This window comes from Lontra canadensis, unplaced genomic scaffold (assembly GCF_010015895.1).
Source record: "Lontra canadensis isolate GAN:19392208 unplaced genomic scaffold, GSC_riverotter_1.0 scaffold21, whole genome shotgun sequence".
NCBI classification, from domain to species: domain Eukaryota; kingdom Metazoa; phylum Chordata; class Mammalia; order Carnivora; family Mustelidae; genus Lontra; species Lontra canadensis.
Window position 1 is genome coordinate 5366486 of NW_022631015.1, and position 17726 is coordinate 5384211.

Consider the following 17726-nt stretch of genomic DNA (forward strand, 5'->3'; position numbering starts at 1 on the left):
ACTTCTTGAACATACTGAATACTGCTATGATAAATATTTCAGTGTCTTTTTTCTAGTACTTCTGTTGTCTGTGTCATTTGTTGATGAATTGTTATTTATTTTTCTCTACATTGTTTTATTCTTCTTTGCATGATAATTTTCTGTGGAATGCCAGGGAGTATTAATTTTACCTTGTAATGCTATCAGTATTTTTATATTCCTCATAATATTCCTGAGGTTTGTTCTGGGATTACTTAGAAATACCTTAATCCTTTGGCCCTTCTTGTTAAGTCTTGTTAGGACAGTGTAGGGTTTCAGTCCACAACCAATGTAAGACCTGTTTTAATACTATAACTGATAACCCATTGATTATTAGGTTTCTGCTTGGCTTTTAGGAACTGGCAGTATTCTTGGTCCTTGTGAGCTCCTAGAATTATTCCTTCTAACCTTTTTGTGTTGTTTGTTCTCTGGCCTTGGGTAGGTTCAAGCACTGACAGTATTCAGTTGAGTACTAAAGGGGTATTTTCTTTTTACAGATCTTCAGGGTTCTCTGTCTATATAGTCCTCTTCTTTCCTTCACTCTGTCTTACAAATCCTTGTTAACCCTGACTTGTCCACACTCCCAGCTCTGTCTCTTCAGCTTGGGAAAAGTTCTGGATTTTCTGTGTTCTCTGCTGGGGGGCAGTGTTAGGGCTCACCTCCCAGGGATCGGTTTCTTTGGTTACTTGATGTCCAGTGTCTCGTGTGGCATTTTTTGTTTTAGTTTTTCACATGGAAGGGTAAAACTGGTTCATTATTCCATGTTGTCTGGACATGGAAGTCTTTCTTTTTCATTTGACACTGTGACTACTCCTTTTTTTAGATGTAGATTTTCCTCGACTTATGATGGGGTTACGTCCTGATAAACCCATTGTAAGTTGAAAATATCCCAAGTAGAATATGCATTTAGTATACCTATCCTGTCAAACATCAGAGCTTAGCCTAGCTTACCGTAAATGTTCCCAGAACACTTAACATTAGCCTACAGTTGGGCAAAATCATCTAGCACAAAACCTATCTGAGAAAAAAAAAAAAAAAAAAAAGTCTTGCGTGTCCCATGTAATTTTTTGAATGCTGCACTGAAAAGGAAAAAACAGTGGTTGTATGCGTATAGAATGGTTGGAAGTATATCAGTTTATCCTTGCGATCTCATGGCTGACTGGGAGTGGCATTTTGCTGCAGCGTATGAGTCTGGGAAAAGATCAAAATTCAAAATCAGAAGTACAGGTTCTACTGAATGCATATCACTTTCACTCCATTGTAAAGTTGAAAAATCATAAGTAGAAGACCGTAAAATAAGAAAAGAAAGAAATAGACCTTTTCTTATTTTTCTTACACCGCTCATCACTTACTCTTTTTGTCTTTTTTTGGCTTCTTTTTTGATGATGTTTAATGTTTCTAACAGGAATTCTTTGAAGCTGGTGGCTGACGTTTTCCTTCTCCAAGCAGAGTTTGATAGGGAGATTGCTAAAATCTTAAAGTTTTGATGTTTTAGTTCAGGTTTACAAAAAGATTGACTTGTGATTTTTTTTTAGGACAACTCAGTGAATTGTGCTTTATCTCTTATGATATTGGAAGCATACTTATTTTAAATGTCATACTTATTTTAAATTTTAAATACTTTTTTTAAAAAATTTTTGAAGATTTATTTATTTATTTCAGGGTGAGGGAAGGGGCAGAAGGAATTCTAAGCAAACTCTCTGTTGAGCACAGAGCCCTCCATGGGCTCAGTCTCAGGACCCTGAGATCATGAAGCTTGAGCCAAAACCGAGTGTCAGATGCTCAGCCAAGTGAGCCACCCAGGCACCCCTAAAATATCAGGTTGTTTTAGAAAATTAATCTCATCTGGAGTGAATTCATGTTTGATGGTTGGTTGTGTTGGCTGGCTTACTTAGCATTAGATTTATTCCTGTACTTTAGAATTTTGGTTTGCAGATACCTATTCATAGTGGAGGATTTTTGTGTTTTTCTCCATTTCTCTGTTTTCCTCCCTCTTGTCCTCTCCTGCTTTGCTATTTCTCCCTCATGTGGCTTTGCAGTTGGTTTCTATGTAGCTCACTAGGCCTGAAATCCAGAATGGACTTAGAAAGATCTGTTAGTTGTACTAACTAGCTCTGATTTAGGGGATAGCCGATCCAACACCTATGGCTTGGATCTCTGAGCCTACAGCTCTTCAGACCTCCTGCCCCAGGCTGTATTTGGTGAGTTTTTGTTGCTCTTGTTTTACGAGCATGGAACTTATTCCAGTCCAGCGTCTGACTTTAAGCTTTTAGCCTCCCTCTGATCCCAAGCCAGTAGTACGTTACCCTTCTGAAGGCAGGCTCCTGGCTCCTGTTCCTAAGTGTGGACCCTGAGCCCAGCAGCACTGTGCTTTCTCCCCTCTCATGGTTTTGCATTTCTGTTCTGTTTTTAGCCTCTGGAAGTGTTTCTCTTACCTTTGAATGAAGATTGTACCTCTTCGGTTTTTTCCTTTTTATCATCCCTGTTGTAATGTGTTGGAAAAACAAGGAGTCTGCTGGTGTCATCTTGGTCTTATGAGGGCCACTTTATGTGGAAAGCCAAGTTAGTGTAGTTTTTGTTGTGTGCCGCAGTGGAGGGCAGCATAGGGCTTTATTGTCTGACACCTGGTTTTGAATTCTGGTTGTGGCATTTACTGTGTAAACTTAGATATGTAAGCTGTTGTGACCTCCATTCCTTCTTCTGTGAAATGAGAATAGTGGAAGTTACTGAACAGTGTTTATGCCAGCCTTATACCAGTGTAAGGATTAGAGATGACACGCAAAGGATTTAGCACAGTGTCACAGGAAGTGAACAGCAAATGCTGATTACCTTAGGAATGCAATTTAGAAATGCTTATTTTTTTCATATTTTTTTTTAAAAAGGTGAAAGATTATTAGATTATGGCCTGACTTTCAGTGACATTCAATTAAAAAATCACCCATTTGGTGTTTAGTTTCTTCATGTACTTTTCCTTACTGAATTGTCACCCAAACTCTGTGAGTTAAGTATTCTTATTTTAAGCAACATGGAGGCAGTGAGGGTAAGGAACTTGCTTGGCTAAAATGGTGGAGCTGGGATTTAATCCTAGACCGAGGCTTGCTCTTTCCATACATTATGGCCCACATACCCATGTCTCTTTGATCAGATTTGTGGAGGGTAGAGTGTGAGCCTTCTGTCTAGAAGGTTTGTCTGTGTACCATCCTTTGAGAATGGTTGGTGAGAAAGGGCCTGTGGCTTTGGCTCACCCTAAGCCAGATTTCTGTAAGCTGTCCCCTCTGCTCCCTGCATAGCCAGAAAACAGTCACTTATCCTTGTGCCTCTGACTCCATGCCCACGTTTGGAAGTAGGGGTCATTAAATTGTGCTGTGCTCCATTTTTCAACCCATTGTGAAGTCTAGAGATGATAATATCATTTTCAGATCTAAGCCCTAATCAAAAGAATGCCTCTGTCCCTTGTTCAGGGCAAGAGCCTGAAACAACATTTCACCACAGTGGTCTTTCCACCAAGCGGAAGACTGTGATGATGATAATAGCTGTGTGATCAGTTACACTCTCACTGTTGGTGATAGAAAATTCTGGGTTTTTCTTTTTCCTTATTACTTTGGAAATGTCTTAGCAGAGGGAGTCATTGTGGCTGAAATAGTGCTGATAGCTTCTGCTGTGTGCTGTGGAGGTCCCACACCAGAGAAGTTTATTGCCTTCTTTCTCTCTCCGAGAGGGAAAAGGTAATGTTTACTATTAACTGTGTAGTGGGACTGATTTTATTCCACTTAGCAGTCTGTAGTCCTGGACTTCAAGGGTATGTGGCCCTGTGGACACACAGGATATCATGGTGTGCTGAAGAGTCACTGTTGGCGTTGTCAGGTTTCTGAGGCCCTGCATGGGGAATTTGCTGTAAGTTGTGAATGACTTCAGGCTGCTTGGGGGATGGGCTTTGCGCATGGAATCACCATTCATATTCCCACATGGCTGCCTTGAGCCATGTGGTTACTCAGTCCAGAGGATACTCTTCTTGTTCGTTGGGGGAGAGACAGGAGACGCAACCAGACAGCAAGGGTGAGGAACGCAGCAGGAACCTGGGAATCCTGTCCATGGTGCTCAGCTGCATGGGAGCTGCACAGGGAGGTCAACCTGGGTGGTCTTGTCTCCGCACCCAGCAGATAGCCTGAATGTTCAGGCAGGACTTGAGCTCGGGTTTGACTCCTTTCCTAACTAGTTACTAGTTGTGTGTCTTTGGCCCCCTTGAAGAATATTGAGTTGATGGGAGTGCAAAATGGTACAACCCCCACAGAGGACAATATTAGAACTATAAAAGCATTTCCTCTTTGGCCAGCAGGGTAGTTTGTTGTGGCAGTGTTATTCCAAGCAGAATAATGGGTATAATTCAAGTATAAAGGTCTTCTTATATAAATGTGGCAGAGCCACTTGCTGGAACAGTGTGCAGGAGAAAGGAAAGGAACGAGGAGGTACGTGCTGTGTGTGTTCAGGTGGAGAGGGCTCTAGAACGTATCATTAAATGAAAAAAGCCCGGTGTAGAACAGTGCGCAAGAATGCTGTCTTTTATATAAGAAAGGAGGAAAAATAAGACGTCTGTGTTCATATTTGCTTATATCTATCTGGTGATAAGAAGTTCAGGTCTAAGGGGAGGGTCCAAGAGGAGGTGGTAGGACAGGGACAGGGATGCAGTGAAACTTTAACTCATGCCTATTTTCCCCCAGTTTTATTGATATATAACTGATATACAATGTTGTAATAGTGTAAGGGATACAAAATAATGACTTTGTGTGTGTATATATTGTAAATGATCACCACAATAAATACATGGTCACAAAAGTTTTGTTCCCTGTGAGGTCACTGAGGCTCTATTATATAGTAAATTGTATCCTCTCACAGTATTTCGATTTTGAACCCTGTGAACATATTACCTATTAAATCTTTTTTAGAGAAGGAGGTGGGGGAGAGGCAGAGGGAGCGGGAGAGAGAAAATCCTAAGCAGGTGCCACCCCCAGCTCGGAGCCTGACATGGTACTCGATCTCACAACTCTGAGATTGTGACCTGAGCTGAAATCAAGAGTTGGACGCTTAACTGACTGGGCCACCCAGGGGCCCCAAAGTAATTTTTTTTTTTTAAAGAAAGCTGTTAGAATAGAGAGATGTTGAGAAATCTGTATGCTGCTTGCTCTATTTTCAGTTTAATTAAACAGAGGCAGAAAAGATGGAATTGTCAAGTAACTTTGACAATGGTGGCCGGGTAATTTCCCTAGTGAGACTGTAGTCATCTAGGATGATCTTAGTTTTTCTAAGAATTTATTTCTAGCCTTTCATCCTTTTTCTCCCCACCTTGCTTTCCTTCCTTGGATGGAAAGGAAGCTGAATGCTGTGCCAAAAGCGTCAGGAGCAGCCCTGGTTAGCAGCGTGCGACGTTCTATTTCTCAGCTACCAACCAATGAAAAACCTACTGAAAAATTAATGCCCCATAGCTCTTATTAATTGCATATTTGTATAGTCAGTTTAAAAAATTACCTGCTTCAGTGGAGGGAAGCTTTGATAGGATATATAAAATCACGGGTACATGTTCTAGTTTGGGCCATCAACCCTTTAAAATCCAGATTCTCACACTGCTGAGTGGTGGGTCTGATAGCAAAGTCTCATATTTAAATATAAGGGGTATGGGAAACATAGGGAGACTCCCTCAGTGAGCCAATAAGTCAGGACAATGAACTGTATTATATGAGATCTATGATGAAGGTGGGTTGGGGGTGGGAAGGAATGACACCTGTTTAATACTTACAGTACATCAGGGTGGTTAAGCACTGCAACATCGAAAAGGAGACAGGGATGGGTGGGAGGAGACTCCCATACATCCCCTTTCACTGTGTCCCTGCAATGATTTTCCAGGGATCCAGCAGTTGTGAGGCTGATACGCAAAGAAGATGAAATGCAGCGCCGCCTTTCCCGTGCCCCTGGTTCCCTGTGGCTGGCCGGGACAGGTGCTACCTCACCAGAGTGGAGAGAATTAGACTTCTAGCTACCCCTCTCCTGTTTGGGGAGAAGAGGCAGTCTCAGAGAGGTTAATTAACCTGCCCACTGCTTCACAGGAAGAAGGTAGAAATCTGAGACTCAGATCAGGTTTGGTTTATTCTCAGGTGTTCTTTCTTCTACTTGGTTTTCAGCTAAAAGTGAAGGTGTATAATTTTTGACAGGTGCTATAGTCTCGCAGAGTTCTAAAGTAATTTTTTAAAAGCTATGAGTTTCATTTATAAATATGGTTTAGTAAATCATTAAGTCCAAACCAATCAACCAGGAAAACAAAAAAAATAAAAAACTTTGGCATTATTTTCCATTAGATATATAACACCTGTGCATTTAATTTCCTTCTGTCATCCCAATAAGAGATTGGGTTAATGCATGATGAATCCATATGATTTGGACATGTTTTCAAAAAATTTTCCTCTAGTAATATGTAACACAAAGTATACAGTCTATAGTGGATTTTTTTGCTGACTCCTGATACATGGCATGTGAATTAAGCCATACTAAGTTTTTAGCTGGCTATTCAGTATCACATCTTTTAACACAAGCTGTATATCAAGATGCTTTTTCAACCCAATATATTATTAATCCTTACTGTAGTTTTGAGGTTAGGGAGAAAACAAGAAAAAAGTGTAACATAAAAATATTCAATAAGGGGCACCTGGGTGGTTCCTTTGGTTAAGTGGCTGCTTTCGGTTCATGTCATGATTCCAGCATCCTGGGATCAAGTCCCACATGAGGCTCCCTGCTCAGCCGAGTGTCTGCTTCTCCCTCTGCCTGCCGCTTCCCCTACTCGTGCGTTTGTTCTCTCTCTCTCTGACAAATAAATAAATAAAATCTTTTGAAAAAAAAGTATTCAATAAATGATTCCACTGCTAGTGATTGAAAAAAAAATTAATGTGTCAATGTGACTGGAATTTAAATTGTTAGAAAGTATAAAAATTATGGTGTTTTGGCAAAAACTACACATTAACTAATAGAATTTACTTTCAAATAAGGACCATGTGTGTTTGAAATAGAGCTACTGGCTTCCCCAACACTGGCGTTTCATATATTTTTGGCTCTTGCCTGTTGTTGTGGAGGAAGCAGAATTTAAGGACTGAAGTCTTTAAAGAAGTGGAACAAAGATGATAAATGGTGTATGGATTTGGCATTCTTTGCGAGGTCATATAGATTTAAAAAGGAGACTTTTAAGAAAGGACCCACAGAGGTGAAGAGGATTAAAGATGTTCTAACCGCATCGGATGTAATTTTGCTAATCTGTTCCCTTAGCTTCGGTGATATTATTGTGAATGGGTTCTGGTCCACAAGGGAGTGATACTAATCATCTTCATGTATTCTGAAGAAATTTGGTTAACTTCCCGCCTTTCCACACTCTGCGGGTGGAGTTTCAGTGTGGGGCATTTACTTTCCTTGCTCCTGACAGATGCCTATGGCCGGGACCTGAGCAAGAAGATACCCAGGGCCGGGGTGACTGAGGTCTGAAACCAAAAAATAGCAAGGGTTGTTGCATCCAGTACACGGACATTTGATCTTAAGAATTTATGTAACATTAAAAACACTTTAATCCAAAGTATCAGTTTTCCTACTTCTAGATAGAAGTGGCCAAAACCCTTCAGTGAAAGAATGTTCCCAGAGAAGGGGCGAGATCTTCCATCCCTTTGCAGTTCATTCCTCATGCTCTGTTGACACGTGAGCACCAGCAGTGCAGACACGTGTGTGGAGAGAGTCCTGTCTATGCAGGCTTCACTTCCCGTAGACTTTATGCAGTAGGGATTTAGTTTGAGCTTAATACAAATTGAGAATAGAATTACTTTAATCAACACTTGTGATTATTTTCAGGTCTTAGTAATATCTGAAATAATCCTCTCTGACTAGGCAGGGGACTTCAGGTTTTACAGGTGTGAGATATAAAGCAGTATACACTAAATTCTATGTGGGGTGCCTGGGTGGTTCAGCCAGTTGAGCATCTGTCTTGGGCTCAGGTCCTGATCCCGGTGGTGGGATCAGTCTCCCTGCACAGCCGGGAGTCTGCTTCTCCCTCTCCTCCCCACCTGTGCTCTCTCTTACTGTCTCTGTCATTATCTCTGTCTCTCTCTCTCAAATAAATAAATATAATCTCTTAAAAAAAAAAAAACCCTAAATTCTGTGCATTTAACTTGTCCAAAGGAGTAAAATAAGGATATGCAAGGAAAATTAATTTGTGTAGACCTCACCTAACTCTGTTCCAGGTGATGTTTAATAATGTAAGGAGAGAATCATACTGTTAACCCTGAGTACTCATCCTGCTTTTGGTAGAATTTGATCCAAGCCATGTAAACAAAATTGGCTTTTCTAAATTGTTTTCACTAGGTGATTTGTGCTTATCTGCCAGGAGTTACAAAAAAGAGTGATAAAAATGGTTTCTCTGCTAGTCCGTCGGTACTCAGTTATAGATCCTAGTGCTTCACACATTTCTGTTGTCCAGCAGGACTGCCCCTGCAGCTTTTTAATAAAACTATGGGGGGGGGGGCGCCTGGGTGGCTCAGTGGGTTAAGCCTCTGCCTTCGGCTCAGGTCATGATCTTGGGGTCCTGGGATCGAGGCCTGCGTTGGGCTTTCTGCTCAAGGGGTAGCCTGTTTTCCCCACTTTCTCTGCCTGCCTTTCTGCCTACTTGTGATCTCTCTCTCAAATGAATAAATAAAATCTTAAAAAAAAAACCAAACAACTATGGCAGGGGATTGTTGGTCTCAGAGATGGACCAACACACAGGTATACTGATGCCTTTTTCTCAGAACTTAGTGGTGAATAAGCACCTGCTTTGCACAAAGTGGCTTCTGTACAGAAAAGTCAGAGCTACTCAGGGGACCTGAAGACATTTCTCCAATGGTCTGCAACAGGACCAGCTTTTCTCCCCCCATTAGAAAAACTGTTGATGAAATCGATCCAGTAATAAGAAGGAAGGAGCTAGGGGCACCTAGGTGACTCAGTCCATTAAGGATCCACCTTTCGCTCAGGTCATGATCTCAGGGTCCTGGAACCGAGTGCCACGTGAGGCTCCCTATTTAGTGGGTATTCTGCTTTTCCCTCTCCCTTTGCCCAATCTTCCCCCTCTCAACTATCCTACTGCCCCCCACACCCAGCTCGTGCTTTTTCTTGAGCACAAGCACTCTCTCTTAAATAAATAAAATGTTAAAAAAAAATAAAAAAGAAACTATCGATATGTGAATCACGGGTGAATCTTAAAATCATTCTGCTGAGTGAAGGAAGCTATACCCCCCCACAAAAATACATGCTGTATGCTGTATGATTGCATTGTTATAAAATTCCAGGAAATGCAAACTCCTTTTGTAGGGACAGAAAGGAAATCTGCAGTTGCCTAGGGATGGTGGGGGTGAGGAGAAGAGGTAGGGGCAACAGGCAGGTTGGTATGGTTACAAAAGGGCACTAGGAAACTTTTGGGGTTGATGCATGTGTTTATTATATTGATCGTAGTGACAGTTTCATGGATGTATACATGTCAGTGTTTGTCAAATTTTGCACTGTTTTATGTCCAGTGTAATGTTTGTTTCAGCATATGTGTGACAAGAGGGGGAGGTAGGTATTACTCACTTGATATGGACAGCAGGTAAGTAAGAAAATAAAGGCAACTCAAGTGTTCTTAGAACATGTGAAACAAAATGAAACAAAAATCTTAGAACAATGAAACAAAAATCTACCTTGTCCTTTGTGATCTGGGGCATAGGCAAGGCCCCCATGTTTCATAATTCTATTCCCATGTGCTCTTTGATTCTTGAAATATCTCCTTTTGATGGGCAGGGAATTATATTTTAGTGGCCAAGAGCACGAGTTTTGGAGTCCGGCAAACCTGAGTTTGGCCTAGTCACCTGCTAGCTGTGTACCTTTGGGTAGGACACTTGACCTAATTGTCTTTTTCCTTACCTATGAAGTGGGCTGACAGAGGCATAGTAAGTCCTCAATAAATGGAAGCAATTCTTGTTATTATTTTTTTCATTTCACATTCTGATTCCCACAAGGTTTAAAATACAGATAGTCTTGGGTGAGAAAAGACAGTATTTTCAATTCATAGGAGGTCATGTTACCATGGAGAAATGGAATCAGGAGCGTTGCTTAAAGAAGAGGAGAAAGATCATTACACGAAGTGAAGGGAGCGTGGGCAGGAGACCGTAGATGATTTGTCAGTTGCCTACTTTTCGTGTTACTCACGGTGGGCATCTCGCTACCACGTGACCTTCTCACCTGCTTTTTCTGCTGTTAGTGACTTCTGCTCTTTGCAGGCTTTAACTGTTTTTAATTCACTAGTCTTTCCCTTTGTCAAGTAATAATATCATTGTTTATGAGCGCCATGTTCAAGACTGCTTATTGAGAAACTCATTTAGCATTTACTTGTCCACTTGTTTAGATGTGTGAATATTTGTCATTCCTCCGTAGAAAAAAATTTTGACTTTCTAGATGTATTGCTTACACTTAGCTGATCTTATTTAATTTTGTATTAGTTCTTATAAACTTTATTTAAAAAAATATATATATATATACTTACGGAAGTGAAAGTTGATTAGTGTATCCTAAATTGGTCATGTTGTTGATAAGTAAGTTTGCAGCATACATAGTAAAACTCCTTTTTCTTTAACTCTGAAAAGATATCATTATCACTTACAGAACTAGCAGAATCACCTGCTTTCCCTTGATCCTGACCTAATTTTTTCTCTCTGCCAGGTGTTTGCAGGGATTTAACGAGTGATGGATTTGGTTTTAGAGGGTCCCGGAGCTGCGCAAAGTGTTTTTCATATTGAAAAAGACATGCCCAGTTTTCCACAAGTTGTAAGATTTATTGCCTCCCCCTAACGTGTTGCAAATGAGTTGGTTTGCTATTTATTTTACTCAGAGTGTCGTAATTGTTGTCATTAGCCGAAGGGCAAGCTTGATCCTAAGGAAGGATAGACTGCCTTTTAACACTATCTGTTTCTATTTGGCACCTTTGCAGGACTGGACATTAGATGGGTAGACTGCTACTTCCCTTTTACTCATCCTTCCTTTGAGATGGAGATCAACTTCCATGGAGAATGGCTAGAAGTCCTTGGCTGTGGGGTGATGGAACAGCAACTGGTAAATTCAGGTAGAAAAGAATCCAACGTTTTATTTATAGGCTCTCTTAAAAAAGACTTTCTTCTCCTTTAACTTACTTTGCATACTCATTTTCATATGCATTTACATACCCCTGTGTGGATTGCCTCACCATCTTTCTCTCCTCCTGTTGCCCTCCAGACTTATCCCTGACACTTAACTCTGGAAGAACTTAATTTCTCACATCCAATTTCGCGAAGATTTCTTGTTTTTGCAGATCTTCCTTGTTACCATTTAAGTGTTGGGCTTGTACTTCCTAATTTCAAATTTGTTGATATGTTGCTTTGCAATTACCTGTAGACATTCAACGCACATCAGAGGAGTGCAGTTTGTCAACTATTTAAGAACAAGGCCAATGTGTAATCCTTTTTTGTTCTTATTTCATTGATAATAGTGCCCCAAATTCAAGATATTTCCGAAACTACGACAGACTACAGTATCAAAATACTCAGATCTGTAAAGTTGTGTTGTTTGCTGCCCTAGTGTTGGCAGTGCTACCTGTTGGAGGTTAAGTGGGGAAATGAGGCTCTCATTAAATCCTACCTATATCTGCAGGCACTTGAGAAAGATCTTTACAGCTCTTCTTTGCAGGACCATTGCTTAATAAAAATGAGTATTTCTCAACTTAATTTCAGGCTATCTTTTTTTTTTTTAAATCACTATCTGAATGTGATTAAAGATTATTTTTTCAGAGTATCAGTCCTCCATGGGAAGGCAGTTGGGATTGGGCATTTGAGCAGGAGCTCACTGCATAAGCAGTAGGGGGAGGGGAGGTAATGTGGACTGCACTGTGTCCCTCCTCACTTACCACAGTAGGACATTTGCTTTCCCACCTTGGAGGGCGGTGGCTCTGATCACAGGGCCTCGTGCAGCTGAATGCAGAAGAACAGCCCTCTGGGTGACTAAGAAATGTGAAGAGACCACGGGTAAGGTCATGGGGTTGGAGATTAAGGATGGACTGAGGCAGAAGAGATGAGGTGGCTGGGAAGTGCAAGATTTGTGAGACCGGAGGCCTGGCTTTCCCTTCTGGCTTATAGGTAACCTCTGTCTGCAGGGACCTGGACTTAGCTCACAGAGGCCTCTCCATTCCTCCAAGGAAGCCTGGCGGAAAGCGTAGCACAGTGCCAGATGCTTCTTGGATGGTTTTCACATATTTGAAGATCTGACCTAGACAAGAGGGACAGAGAGGCTGTATTATCAAGGGGCTGTGAATAGAAGTTGTGAGGCTTGGACCTGGGTGTCTGTCTTAGGTTTTCTGTCATTTGACCGCTGTGTGTCTTTGGGCGAGTGGCTTAGCCCCTCTGAGTCTTCGTTTTCTCATAGTTAAATGGGCACAATGATACCTTCCTCAGAGTTTCATTATGAGGATTAATTGAGGTGATATGTGTAACATGCCTATTACCACAGGGTCTGGCACATAGTAAATCTTGACTAAAATTAATTGCTGATGTTGTTTTTAATTTTTCCCCCCCAATGGTTAGAGCCATTTATCAACAGAGAATCCCCTTAAAAAAAGGAAATATTTAACCAGAGACTGTTCTGCATATCACAGAACTGATTTCTAACTAACTGGGATTCGATTACCTCTTTGATCTTAGTCATCTTAGTATCCATGATTCTAGTTTGAGAGATTTTAGAAGGGAAAAGAAAATTAAGAATAGTAAAAGACAACAGGACAATCAGACAGTAGGTGTGTAATACACATCTTAGTAGGAAACACAAAATATTGGAAGCAAACATGTAAGGTTTAATCTCTTCCTGAGTAGGGCCTAGTTCCGAATACTGCTGTGGTGTTTTTGTTTGTTTTGTTTCTTAGAAGATTTCGAGGAACCCAGGCTTCCTCCCAGAAGTTTTTGTTGTCAGGGGCCAGAACTGAGCAGGCTGGTCAGGGGACGATGATCTTACATGTCAGTCGTCACTGGGAATCGTGCTTCCTTCTGTCTTTTCCAGTATCCTTGATGGGTTTTTATGAGGTTTATTCATTCAGTAATTGGCCGAATACAGTTATCTGAAACAGGTTTCCAAGTCATTACTGCACATTAATGAGACTGCTGTTCTACAAATAGATCAGCCATGTCAAGTACACTTGAAGGAAATGACAAAGTGAAAGAAAAAAAAAATAAACAAAACCAAACCAGGACATCTGAGATGCAAATATTTTTGAGAGGTTCACACTCCTGGTAGAATGTGCTTTAAGTTGGTAGGAAATTGTACAGATAATTTAAGTATCTTGTAAGAGGGAGAGACAAGAAAAGGAAGAAGAGATGATTTTGTAAAAGAAATTCTGTGTGGGCTTTGCTATTTGAACTTGAAGTTATTGTGACAGAGTTATGCTCTGTGTTCTCAGACTCGGATGTGTTTTGACATCTGGAGTTAAAATATTTTAAACTCTGTGCCTGGCAGTCACTAAACCACAGGCATTATTTGTAAGATCAGCTAATTTTCTGTTTTCTGAGTTCCTGTGCTTTTGAGAAAGTCAGACTATGCACACTCATCCCTCTAATTCCATTTTGCTATTCCTCCCATCTCTGCTCTGACTTTTCGTTCCTTCCCAACGCCCTCTCCCCGCCCCGCCCCCGCCTGGTCAAATAGAACTTCCATGGGCGCCTGGTGGCTCAGTGGGTTATGCTCTCAGGATCTTGAGTTCAAGCCCTGTGCTGGGCATGGAGCCTACTTTTTTTTAAAAAAAAAAAAAAAAAGAAAGAAAGAAAGAAATGATCTTCCAAGAAACACCAAAATGGATGTTTTTTTGATCTCCTTCTTTAGAGGGCTCATAGAGGTTCAGGTAAGTGTGGAAGGAACTGGAAACCAGAGAAGTCCCGATGGGAAGGTGATCTAGCTGCCACACCTGAGCCTGTCCTGTGGGCCAGCACCTCACTGAAGGCTTCACAGTCTTTCTTGTGTTTAGCCTTGAGAACAAGGCTCTGACGTAGATGCTGGCATTATCTATCCCCCTTTACAGAGCCTGAGAAATGTGCCATGCTGTGCTACCCAGATGGTAAACTGTGGGATTTTGAAGTGGCTAGAAATCCATTCCAAACAAATGATTGTGTCCAACATAGAATGAAGAAATGAAACCAAATGAAACAAATGACAGCAAACAGAGCTCTGCTTGTTCTGTTCTTTTGTGACACCTATAGAAGGGCCCGGCCATCATGTATGTTATCTCTTGCGATAGAAGGCATTTAATTAAGAGTGAAATTAGATCGCTAATATGAACAGTAGGCCAAAACACTTTCTTACACATTTAAGTTGACTATGGCATTGATGAAGTTTTTTGTATTTTGTTTTTCCTGGAATAAGATAAAGCTCTTCCACATGGCTTAAAGAATTGTACTTTATTTCTTCTTCTTTAATTTATGGTGTCTTTACCCTTACCTTCAGACTTCTTAGATTTAGTAATTGTGATGTGGGTGGTGACTGTTGTCATGATGATTTGATTCGTTTTTCCTTGAGGAGATGTTTTGAGGGCAGCACTGAGTCACGTGCCGAACACTACACCCTTATTTCCCGTTGGGCTGACTCAGGCTGCTAATGTCTTTTCAGGTAATATATGGAGCACAGACATCTAAAAACATCACCAGGGGTGACCGTAGGCTGTGATCGTGCCAGAAAGGAATTTACCATTTATTGGGCCCCTGTGAAACGTAGAAGATTGCGCATAGGCCAGGGGATAGAAAAAGCCCTGTGGTGGGAAATAACTTTTAAAAACCGGAATCTCTTTCCTTACCCTTTGTTCAAATTTAAAAGCGAGCTCTTTGGGGAAAAACTTTGTAAATATGTACATGAACAGTTTCCAGTTTTAACAGTCACCCTTTGTTGCTGTTGTTCATTTGCCTGTCACATTTTTCCTGAACTCCTTCTAAGGCTGTAGAAAAGCAAAATAAGTGTTGTCTCTCCTTTGGGAATAGTACAGCATGCAAAGACATACAGATAAGTGATTACAATACCGTGTGGTAAGTATTTGTATCAGAAGTACAGCGGGCAGCATGGCGAGAATGGAGAGGTTGGAGAAAATTTTGCCAAGGCCTTGTTCTGGTTACTACATTCAGGATGGAATGCTGGAAATACGGGTATTTGAATTTTTTAAATTCTTTTTTTAAAAAAAATTTTATTTATTTATTTGACAGACAGAGATCCAAGCAGCCAGAGAGGCAGGCAGACAGAGAGAGAGAGAGAGAGATGGGAAGCAGGCTCCCCACTGAGCAGAGAGCCCGACGCGGGGCTCGATCCCAGGACCCTGGGATCACGACCCGAGCCGAAGGCAGAGGCTTTACCCCACTGAGCCACCCAGGCGCCCCAAATACGGGTATTTGAAATGCATGTCCTGAATAAGTTAGGCACCTGTATGCAAGGAGTTGTGTACTTGATGTACTTTGCTTGGATGTCCAGGTGGCATATCTAATGTTTCTTTTCCTACGAGAGTGAAAATCTACTTCTGGTCTCTTACTCTCGTGGGTAGCCAATCTCTGCAGCCTCTACACACACCCGTGACATTCAATGTAGTAGTCTAAGCTGGTGAGCTTTTATTTTTTATTTATTGTATTTATTTATTTAAGCTGGTGAGCTTTTAGATGACATCAGCCAAGATGTCTGTCTATACCAGGCATATTATTATATACAAGCAGACTTGCCATTCATCTGCTCAGCATCTTTTGTGTGTAAGACACTGTGCTAGCCAAAGAGGAAGGCACGAAAACCGTAAGATGTGACATCTACATGTAAAATGTGGAGTGTAGTAGGGAAGATGAGACTATATAATTAGAGCATGGTAGCGTAAGTGCCATTCGTGAGATGGAGCTCTGGTTGTAAAGTGCGAATTCTTTCCATCAGTTACATCAGTGGAGGTATCAGAGAGGAGGTGGTATTTGAACTGGGCCTTAAGCAGTGGTTCTCACTATGTGCCTGGTAATGACCTGGACGGTCTACTTAAAATGTCTGTTTGCATCAGGTTCTGTAGGTCTGGAATGAGGACTGAGATGTGCATTTCAAACAAATAACCTAGCTAATTCTTGTGAATGATCAGACCTTGCTTTGAAAACCCTGTCTTTAAGTTGAGTATTTACCCCAATTTTGGGGGGTACAATTGAAGTATAATGAACCACAAATGTTTAAACTATTCAGTTTGATCCATTTTTTACATATGTATACACCCATGAAACCCTCACCACCATCAGGATAATAAACATTTTCATCACCAGCCAGAGTTATCTTGTGCCTTTTTGGTGATCTATCCTTCCTTCTACCCTGTTGCTGGGCAACCACTGATCTACCTCTGTCATTATAGATTAGTTTGTATATTTCAGAGTTTTATATAAGTGAAGTCATACTGCATAGTATTCTTTATATTTTGTTCCTTTCCCTGAGCATAATGATTCTGAGGTTAATCCATGTAGTTGTGTGTGTTGACTGACGCTGTATGCCTCATTCATTCCTTTTTGTTGTATTGTTTGACTGTATGGATATGCCCCAATTTGATTATCCTTTCACTTGTTGATGGACATTAAGTTGTTCCCACTTTTGGCTCTTACAAATAAAGCTGCTATGAATATTTTTATAAAAGTCTTGGTGTGCCTATATTTTTCCATTTCCTTTGAGAAGAAACTTAGGAGTGGAATGTTGTATAAATGTCAAATAGATCAATGTAATTGAATAGTGTTCAGCTCTTTTATGTTTACTGATTTTTTTTTGTTTTATTTATTTTTTTTTTTTTGGTCTTCGTGGTCTATCAATTTCCCAGAAAAGAATGTTAACATTTTCTACTATGATTATGGACTTGTCCATTTGCTCTTTTATTCTGTCAATTTTTCTTCATGTGTTTTGAAGCTGTATCATTAGATGTATATGCTTTTATAACTCTTAGGTCTTCTGCATGAATTTCCCCTTTTATCATTATGAAATATCATCTTTATCTTTGGTACTTCTATTTTTTTCTGGAAGTCTGTTTTATTTATGTTCAGAATACGCATTCTAGCCTCATCCTCTGTTCTCAGTTGCCTTCATGTTGTTATAGTACATGTATTACGTCTGCCTACGTTGAATACCTCCCCAGTCAGTGTTAAGACTTTTTGCTTTAAAAAGTCATATGTGTTTTAAAAGCACAAGAGACTATAGCTTTCTTTTCTATTTACCTATAGCTGTTTGCAATTTCTCTTGCTCTTCCTTCATTCCTGAGGATGCATGTTTCCTTCTGGTATTTTTCCCAGTGGTATAGAAAACTTCCCTTTGCATGTCTTATAGAACATGTGTGTTGGTAATGAATTTCTTAGTGCTCCTTTATCTGAGAAGGTCTTTATTTACCCTTTTATTGAAAACAGAATTCTGGATTGACAGACCTCTTCCTCAACAGTGGAAAGATGTTGTTCCATCGTCTTCTGCCTCTGCCGCTTCTGTAGAGAAACGCAGAATCATTTCAGTCAGTGTTCACCGGTATATAATGTATTGTCTTTCTTTAACTACTCTGAGGATTTTGTTTTCTTTTTTATATGGAAAAGTTAGGTTTTCAGCAGCTTGATTTTGATGCATCTAGGTGTGGTTTCCTTGGCCTTTAT

The 17726-nt window shown here is 40.6% G+C and overlaps 1 protein-coding gene across 3 annotated transcripts in view; it reads left to right on the forward strand.

The window, feature by feature from the left end:
* The window catches only part of FARS2 (phenylalanyl-tRNA synthetase 2, mitochondrial), a 525092-nt gene that overhangs the window by 179905 nt on the left and 327461 nt on the right, over positions 1-17726 (forward strand). For all 3 annotated transcript variants that reach the window (XM_032861501.1, XM_032861502.1, XM_032861500.1), the window contains one exon: positions 11036-11167. In XM_032861501.1, the coding sequence (XP_032717392.1) occupies positions 11036-11167 (132 nt within the window). The remainder of the gene's footprint in view (positions 1-11035; positions 11168-17726) is intronic.